The 9,756-nt window shown below is 48.2% G+C and overlaps 1 protein-coding gene across 1 annotated transcript; it reads right to left on the reverse strand.

Annotated features, from left to right (window-relative positions):
- Nucleotides 1-1,562: 1,562 nt before the first annotated feature.
- LOC119333446 (ubiquitin carboxyl-terminal hydrolase 16-like) lies at nt 1,563-7,298 on the reverse strand. Its single transcript, XM_037606332.1, has 4 exons — nt 7,143-7,298; nt 4,632-6,633; nt 3,111-4,122; nt 1,563-2,064 (listed from the first exon to the last, which is right to left on the reverse strand). Exons 1-4 carry the CDS (start codon nt 7,296-7,298, stop codon nt 1,803-1,805), a joined length of 3,432 nt encoding a protein of 1,143 aa, XP_037462229.1. The 3' UTR covers nt 1,563-1,802.
- Between the last annotated feature and the right edge of the window lie 2,458 nt (nt 7,299-9,756).

Raw genomic sequence — 9,756 nt, forward strand, 5'->3', positions numbered from 1 at the left:
TGGTACAACTCGACGTTTCATGCCTCGCTCAACTGCACCCCCTTCAAGGCGCTCTATGGGCGGGAGGCCAATCTGGGAGCGACATGGACTGGGCGGCGCACACGGAGCACATCCGCGCCCAGCTGGAGCGCGCTCAGCGCCGGTTCAAGAAGCAGGCAGATCACAACCGCACCGAGCGCCAGTTTCAGGTCGGCGAGCAAGTGCTGCTGAAGCTGCAACCCTACACGCAGCGCTCGGTCATCAACCGGCCCTGCGCCAAGCTCGCCTTCAAGTTCTTCGGCCCGTACACCGTCCTCGAGAAGATCGGCCTCATGGCGTACAAGCTCTCCCTGCCGCCCGCGAGCCAGGTGCATCCGGTCTTCCACGTATCCCAGTTCAAGCCATTCACGCCGGACTATATGCCGGTGTACGCAGAGCTGCCGCGCGTGCCGGACCTCTCCGTGTCGACGACGGCACCAACGCAGCTGCTGGAACGGCGCATGATGAAGCGCGGGAATGTTGTCATCGTGCAAGTCAAGGTGCAGTGGGGCGAAGGAGCGTTAGCCGCCATGACATGGGAGGACTGCGAGGTTCTCCGGCAGCGGTTTCCGGCGGCAGCCATTTGGGAGGACTCGGAGCCAAGCTCCCAGGAGGAAGCTCAGTCTTAAGGGGGAGAGAATGTCACACCTGGCCACTTGGCATGTGTGACCTGGCAACCCTGCGGGTGGGACCCTTCCCGGCGTGTGCGTGTGTGGGTCACGTGAGTATTTAGCTGGCCACCTGTGGCTGGTGTGGGTATGCGATGTGACCAGTTCAACTCTCACCTAATCTTCCCTCTGCAAGAAAAGTTCATCTTCCTCCCCAAGTCTCGCTCACCCCCTCTCTCAATCCCCTCCCTCTCTGGTTCGTTACAGCCATCTCCTTCAACGCACGCACGCACGCACGGAGAAAATGGATTTCATTGTGGGCTGCTCCTCCCATGGCCACCCTCCGCCTGCTGGACATCATCTCGTTCTCGCACCCCGGCCTGGAGCGCTTTGGTTCCGTCTCGACCGGCTCGTCCACGCTGTGCACGCTCAGCCTTGACGGGAGGGGAGTGGGCAGTGGCGACGGTGAAGTCAGGGAAGGAGGGCGTCGCGGGGAAGTGTCAGCCCACATGGTCCTTCACCAGTGGGTGGTTCCCGGCATCGCCCTCTTCCGGCAAGGCCACCCTGCATCTCCTCGTGTTCACCATCTCCCGCAACGGTGGCGCGGCGCGTCGAGCAGCCGGCCACCGCGAGGAGGCCGCTGCACGGACCCGACGCTCCAACTCCTCTTCGTCTTGTTCGAACAATGCAACCGCGGCGAGGAGATCCGTGACCGACGAGGAAAGACACAAAGGAGGGAGGCTGGTGGCACGGGGAAGAGGAGGGGCTCGGAGTAGGTGCGGCGGCGCGAGGAGAATTGAGGGAGATGAGAGGAGAGGAGGCGGCGGCATCAAAAGCGAGAAGGGGCTGGTGCGGAGACCCCGGGCTAGGTCTTGCCCAATTGCGTCTGCCCCTTTTTACCTATTCTTTTTTTTTCTCTTGCTAGCACAGTAAAAATGACTTTTACCTATTCTTTTCTTTTTCTCTCTTGCTAGCACAGTAAAAATGACGAGGTGGAACACGCAAGGAGACGCCATTCACGCGACCCTTATTGTGTTGTATGTTGTATTGCAATGACTCAGCCAAGGCAACAAAATTGGACGTGATGACTACTCTGTGTATCTATCTACACTTGGCAATTGCCATGCTTGCTAATCTCAAACTTGTGCATCCGTTCTCATTGTCCATCTGGTCTGGTTAGTTGGTGGGTAGGCTCCCACATATGCCTCGGTCATCCATCCTCTCATAGAAAAGCATGTACGCCTCGCACCCGAGAACTTCTTCCAGGGGGACTTCCTTGATGCCGCGATCGCTTGCGCAAACCCATGAGGAAGAACCACTGCTCTGCTGCTTGCGACCTGCCCTCACATAAGCAACATAGTGCCCTATACTCAAGGCGTGGCCACGGTGCTCAATGACACCAACTAGACGATAGCTGGAGTTACCTTTGTCCTGGGAACTGAAGAGTAGAAAAAGGTAATAAATAGTTAGACCAGATGCAAGGAAATCTAAAGATTAAGCTGGAGTACCAACAATGCAACGTCTTTCTTCAAACAACAAACTGGACATTTGTTAACAAGAAAGCTCTATCAGATTAACAAAATAATATGGTGTATCTCAAGTGACTGATTACATACTTACTAATCATAACTCTTCTTGGAAATAAAGGCTCATACTAGTTCTCAACAGGCCATTCAAAGATGTTAGGTTTGTATATATATAAATAATATAATATCCATCCAATTGCAATTCTATAACCAGAACTATACTTAACAATCCAAACTTCAAACAGATTTTTCCCGGTTAGGCATTTCAAGGCACCTACTAATCACCTACAGGCCAAAAATGTTATACACTACACCAAGGTGATGATAATATAATCATAACTTGGTCAGTGATACTGATACACTGCCAAGGTGAATAGAGTTTGTACTCGACGGCCTGGACATCTGATACATATTCCAATATGGTATCCTATACCAAAAAAGAAAAAATAACAGTTTCAATGGCACAGGGTTCTGGTGATCTGCTCCATATCAGGCTGTCAGTACACACTCAAATTATGCTGATGCCTTCAGACGATTCAGTTAAGCTTGCAATTATCGTGGCCTGACAAGTACGAAATGCTAATCTGAACCAAGAAAAAAATTGTAGTCTGAACCTGAACCTATAAAATACTCCCACCGTCCCAAAATAAGTGTCTCAACTTTGTACTAACTCTAGTACAAAGTTGTACTAAGCTTGAGACACTTGTTTTGGGACGGAGGAAGTAGTTTACAAACTTACATATAAATTCCTGAAGTCTGACATATTTTTTTGTGTTCAAAACCTTCATTTCTGTAACCTGCAATGCCTATTTTTGAAGAGAAGGAATACTCCTAAAGCTTTGTAGAAGCAAACTATGACACAAAATAGTTGCTGGATTTCTAAAGGTAAGGACTTAATGGAACAGAAATAAAAGAACAGTCTTAGAAATTGCTGTATAGAACTATCAGAAGTCGGTACCTGGGGTCCATGAACGGTCCTGCATCAAGAATCTCCTTAAAGCTCACATGCCCTCTCTCTTTAGAAAGAGCATTGGTGAATCTCTTCAGTTGAATGGTTAACACAGGTGGCAGCTTAGCAATCAATTGTATTTGAAAACCACCAGTCTCATGTTTCTGCTCAATTCGGTTTTCTTCCACTTGTTGCGCACTATGATCATCCAGCTTTACCTGCTTCCCACTGCCTTGATTTTGGTCGCTGGTATCCTGACTATCCTGGGCACTCAGCAGGTCAGTCTGTTTATCAGTTGGAAAGGAACTAGGTGTAGCTTCCTGAACAACTTCATGACTTTTAGATTTTTTATTGGTAGTGCTGCAAGAGGCCGAGTTCTTTTCATCATAGCTCATCCCTGAAGTGATTTCTTCACTAATTCTGTCTTCAGAAAGAATAACTTGATGATGTGCATCTGAACCATGTGTTTGTCTATTTGGAGAAGTACAATGTACCGACAAGCTATTCAAATCATTAGATCGTTCACTTGGGCATGTTTTCCCGTCTGATAATTCAGTCTGGTCTCCTTCAACTGCTCGATTTACATTGGTACTTGCTATCATCGGTTCACCATTTTCACTTCCATTTGTTCTCGGCAGCTCAACAACCTTGGAACAGTTATCACATTTCCATCCCATCGGACAATAGCAAAGAAGTGTCAAGCAGTCCTCGAGCGATGCAGCAGAGTTCATATGTACTGCCTCATCATCAGTAATATCACTGCTCTGAGCTCTCCCCTTGTCTTCTGTAGTAAGTTCTACTGAGTAAGTGTTCTCCTTGGCTTCTATATCAACAAGTGGAGGTGGACCAGTACCTTCTGGACTGTGAGGATCTACTATTGATTCATCCATCCGTTCAGTGTCATCAAACAAGTTAGGAATGAAATCAAGAACTTTTATTGGCACTTCAATGATCTCTCGTGGGACATTGTTTTTCTGAGTCTGCAAACGACCGTGGGCAACATCCTCCACTTCAGTAGAATCTGCAGATTCAAGCATACAGGGATTTAGTTTTATCAGCATTGGCAAGATCATGCAACCAGAAACCCTCATCCTTTGCATATTTAAGAATCTTTATCCACCACGTTCTAAGCTCTCTTTTTTCGACAATATCCATACACGCTTAAGTTAACTAACCATTTTGAGTAACACTTATTTTATGAAGGTAAGGACTCAAGACCCTGAGCTATCTTCAAATGTCAATTTAAACTACCACACTATACCAAACACTTTTTTCATGCTAAGACTGGTGAAACATCCAGCCCAATTTTTCATAGCCACCCCGAAGGCTTTGTTGCTACTTTTTAATGCATATGTAAAATATCCTTCACAATTTTCTCTACTTAGCTATTACCGGAGCTCCAGCCGGAAAGTGTTATGTGTTCCTGTGTTCAGAAAAATAGCTAGCTGGTACTAGATCTCACTATTCCACACCTGCCGGCCTGTTCCACATTATATGTTTTAAGTTAGCTAGAGGAGCACATAGACTTACCAACTTTCAAAGGCTTGGGTGTTTTCTCCATGGCCTTATCTCCAAATTCTGAACCAGGAAACTGAGAATCGCCGCCTTCAGAAATTGTATGAATCTTTTCTCCATCAGTCTTGTCGGTTTGTTCGAATAGTTCCTTGCGAGTCTTCGTCGGAGATCCACGGCTTCTGGTCATTGGTGGTAACGTAACACTTCTGGCTGGACAATCCTTTGATGGCAGCGCCAGTTGGAGCTCATCGAATTGCAGATCCAAAACTGATTTAGTTGGGCAACTTATGCAGTATAAGGTCTGACGCAACCAGCCCCCGAAAATGGAATTGCCAATTGTATGAAACTCTGCACCCCCATGCAATTTGTTTAGTTCCTTTGTCTCCTCTTCCAAAGCACTGCGCAAAGATGTAAGAAACTCTTGGCTATCCTGCATAAGAGAGCCCTTGAACTGCGGATTAAACACCCGCATATCTTTCAATAGCATCTCTGGATCCAGCGGGCGTCTGGCATCATTTGTGCTGCTTGTCTCCACAAACAATTGCTTCAGGTGCAGACCAATTCTCCCCAGCCGAGCACCCAGTCCTAAAATTGTTGTCCTCAGCTCACCGAGCGCAAGGAGGCACTGCAGCAGTGCATTCATGTAGCATGTGTTTCCAAGATTTGGCAACCCTCTGATAACACAGCCATTTCCATTAGCGTACCCAGACGCATCATCCCCGGTCACTATTGCCCACAGATCCTTTGTATAACTCTCGGCCACATTTCCCCACTCATCCCATCCATTGCTGGCCGACATTGCCCGCTCATCCCTTTTATTTCTGGCCACAGTTGCCCACTCATCATTGCTCAGCTTGTCCTGGCCGAGCTTCAGAACGTGCCCACACTCGAAGCAGTAGCCCTTATACGGTTCATTGTACCACAGAGCAACCCAATGGTAGTCCCTGGTGGCGTGCCAGCGGGCGTGTCCCTGCGGATTTTCCATGTCCCCATTCTCCCCGGTGCAGAAAGTAGAGGTGCACTCCGTGCACACCATCAACCCAGCAGCAGCTCCCCTCCAGGTGCAGGTGGTCATGCATGGGAAATGCTCGCACTCTGGGGGTTTCTCGGCGGTCTTGATATCACGCACCATATCATCCAGCTCCTCCCTGTCCTTGAACAAGTGCTCGCATGACCCGATGCCGTATGTGCAGTCGCTGGTCTCCTCCGCTTCCCCCGTCGATGGCGACTCGCTCAACAACACCGGCGCCTTAGACACAGGCAGGTCCAGGTGCGGGTATTTCTGAGTGTTCTCAGCCACAGACGCAAGCAACAGAAGGTCCATGGGCGGGGGTTTCTGCGGGTTCTCAGCAGACCCCGTCTCGCACCCTTCCTTTGCAACGCTGGCCATTATTCCCCAGCCATCCTTTGCAACGCTATCCCCCGGCATTTGCTGATCCTTTTCGTTTCTGGCCGCCACTGCATAGTCATCTTCGCTCCAGTCACTGAGCCTCATAGGGCGTGCACACAAGAAGCAGTATCCCAAATTCGGTTCATCGCACCACTGAGCAACCCAATGCTGGTGCTCGCCGGCATGCCAGCGGGCGTGTCCCTGCGGATTTTCTATGTCCACCGGCCACCCAAAGCAGAAAAAATAGGCGCAGTCTATGCACTTCATCATCCCTTGGTCGTCCTCACTGGCTCCCTTCCAGGTCGTCTTGCAACTACGACGCCGGCACTTCCGAGGCTCCTTGAGGACCTTGTTTGCGACCTTGAGATCACGTACCACCGTATCCAGATCGAAAAGTATGTGGTCGCACCGCCCGCTGTCGTCCATACTGTTGACGGTACTGTCGCTGCTGGTTGCCGCCTCCGCTTCCTCGGATGATGGCCACTCGCTCCACCCCGTCGGAGACGCAGACACGCCGCTGCATCCAGGACCAGCCGCAGCCAGCGGGTCCAGGCGCGGGGACTTCTGCGGGCTCTCGGACGCCTCCTCCGCCCTCTCCCTCTTCTCCTCTACCATCACGCCTGCTGCCTGGAAACTAAGAAACAACAAGAATGAGTCGGTGAATTCTGAACCCCAAAAACAGAACAGTACGGGAAGAGAAAAAACCGGACTAGAGGTGACCAAAAAAAAAAACTCCGTCAGGAAGCAACCAACACCAAAAATCCCAGCGATCATCAAGGGTTAGCGGCGCCAATAACTTTCCTGGAGCGAAAATCCCGAAGAATCGGAGAACGAGAAAAAAAAACTCCACTAACAAAACGAGAAGATATCGAACATTCAGGTAGCGAGCATCAAGAGCTTCGCAGCTTTAGGGCGGAAAGGCAACCGGGAACGCCGGCGGAGCGGAGGACAGGGGAAAACTCCGCCGTCAAGGCATGAAGAACCCGAGCATTCAGGCGGAGAAACACACGAGAGCGGCCCCGCGGATCCGATTCGGGGGGGCGAGAGAAACCCACCAGCAACACGCGATCAAGCAGGCAGGCAAGCACGCGCGCACCCAGCGACGCGGGATTAGCCGGGGAGGAGACGAGGCTTACCGGTGGCGGCGAGGGAAGAGGACTCGGAGGGAGGACCGAGCGGAGCAGCGGCGTGGGCAGCGAGGCGGCGAAAGGGAGGGAGGCGGTTTCGCTGGTCGGGGGGACGGTGGCGCCGGGGCTGGTTTGGTGGGCTGGGCGAGGAGCTGATGCGGCCATGCGTACCGCCGGAATGGATTTTATCTCGGGGGTTAGGCAAGATTCTGAGGCCCTGCCCGGCCCGGTATGACCGTGGTTCCGGTTTTGGAGGACAGAACTTGGGCTCGATCAAAAAAAAAACTTGACGCCAACAAATACAGTGAGCAAATTTCTCGACAAAATCTGATAAGCATTTACCCCTAAAAGAAATCTGATAAGCAAATACACTCCAAATCAAATGGGATAAGCAAATCAGTTTCTACAACCTCTCTTCCCTATAGTTATAAAAAACGCATTTCTATGTCCCACAAGTTACCCGATATCATGAGATGGCTCATATAAACATAGTTGATATAGCCTTTGGGCATGTTCCTTGTTTTTATTTTCGTACAAGGTGTTCTTGTATGGTTTATGGTCTTCACAAAAAGAGAAAAGGGTGCCGCTAGCCGTACATCCAACTGTCTCGGACGCGGAGATAAATTCGGATGTATGTGGCCACCAAATATAGAGGGGGCGGATATAGATTATCCCTTCAAAAGTAAAGCTAATTTACCGAATATGCAATGACATCTCTTCTTGTGCATCATCATTGACTATTGGTGACACTGGTAACGACCAATCCATGACATAGTTTTATCATAGGACTAATAATCCATAACATAGTATTTGAGGTACGAACATATCTGTATCTTGATCATGTTCTTCAAATCACTGGATAAACATGCTCGAAGTTAACTCTTATGGTCACAAAATGTCATCATCAAGACCCTTCGCCCCTATAAATTCAACATTGTGTCTTGATAAATGATAGAACCTTTCGTGGGCCTAAAACCAAAGATCGGAGACTGGAAGATTACCATAGATTTAGGAGGATGATGAGCTTACCCTTCCAAATATTTCTCTCAGAAGGATGGGAGAGTGCTTTGGAGGGTCCCAGGAACACTCCGCAACTGCATACCACACTCGCTAGCGGGGCTAAGGGCCTTTCCAATGCGGATCATTAAAGGGCCTCATCAAATATCCGCAGACATGACTGGACGTGTCCACGAACAGCCTGAGCATCCAACCACGTCCTCAAATTTGGACTATGGGCTATGAATGACAGTGAGTTAGATGAACCGAGAGGACAAATATATGAGTGTGATGCATTAGTTGTGGGGGGCATGGTCTAAGTGACAGTGTCCCGGGCGGGCGTCCATACTCCCTCAGAGATCCTCCCAAGTTGAGGACGGTTTGTGGGATTTTGTGTGTCCAAACTAGTCTGTGGACATTTGATGACTAGCATTGGAGGTAGTGTTCGGACTCCGGTCTGGACATTTTGTGACCCATGTTGGAGACGCCCTAAGTGTTGCAAACATATGAGGAACAAGTATTTTTTGGATTTTTTTTTCTTGTGCATCCTCACAATTCATAATGCATTAAAGACAAGGGTTTTCACACCATGAAAGCTCAAACTCAAATGTTAAGCCACATCATACACAATTATAATACTCTACACATAAACGCTTAATTATTTCACTTGGTTCTCCGGCTAGCATGCACCACTAGATCAAGACCACTTCATCGTCATAAAATCTACTCACGTAAAAGGCGTAAGGCTCCCTGTTTCGCTCGTCTTGTGTTTAGTGACACCTCTCCCCATGTATGTTTTCCTCAGCACCCCATTCCTTACCTCACATGGTTTTCACATAACTTTGAGGTAAACGTAGTACCTCTATTTTTATTTTCATTGTAGGATTGCAAATAAAAATATTAGATACCACAAATATTCTACCAGTCTAATATGAGAGTTCTTGGAAGATACCAAAGCAACTACAAAGACAGACACCTAGCAGCATAAACATGAACAGTAGATTCAACATATACTAAAAAAATACAACACTATGCAAACATGAAACTTCAATGTAGATCAAATACAAGAATAGATGATAAATTCCCGAAAGAGTTCAGATATACCTCTTCTCCTCTTCTCAATATGTTTTACATCTTTTAATCGCCGAGAACAAATTCAGTTATGTCTTTTTGTTCTACACCATTGTTGCTCCAAGACAATAGTTCCTGAAAAGAATAACCGACTAGTAGAACAAACAACTAGCTAGAAGAGAGAGAAAAAAGAATGATTTTTCCACAGCTAAGCCATTCCACTTCTTGCATCCGTTGTTTATAAAAATATTTGTACCCATGGAATGGGCCCCATACGAACAAGTATATGCTTTAAAGTTGCGAACATATTACAGATAGTTACCGATGTTAGAGATACCACGGGCAAATCAACATGACGAAGAACAAAAAGCAATCAGGAGACACGAGATCTTAACGTGGAAAACCCCTCCAACACGAAGGGGGAAAAACACGGGCGCCAGCCAGCCAAACTTCACTATGTTGGGGAAGGTTACAAACACCGAGGATTTACAACTGATTAACTTATCACATGCGGCGGCTTACAAGAGGTATATATAACACAGGTGACCTAGGTCAA

The sequence above is a fragment of the Triticum dicoccoides genome, chromosome 7A (assembly GCF_002162155.2).
Source record: "Triticum dicoccoides isolate Atlit2015 ecotype Zavitan chromosome 7A, WEW_v2.0, whole genome shotgun sequence".
NCBI lineage: Eukaryota > Viridiplantae > Streptophyta > Magnoliopsida > Poales > Poaceae > Triticum > Triticum dicoccoides.

Bases quoted from the DNA above. Each gene is read 5' to 3' on its own strand.
- LOC119333446 (XM_037606332.1), bottom strand. From the start codon at position 7,298: ATGGCCGCATCAGCTCCTCGCCCAGCCCACCAAACCAGCCCCGGCGCC. The intron at 6,634-7,142 runs GTAAGCCTCGTC...CTTAGTTTCCAG, and splicing joins CTCTTCCCTCGCCGCCACCG to GCAGCAGGCGTGATGGTAGA. The intron at 2,065-3,110 runs GTACCGACTTCT...TCTACTCTTCAG, and splicing joins GGACCGTTCATGGACCCCAG to TTCCCAGGACAAAGGTAACT.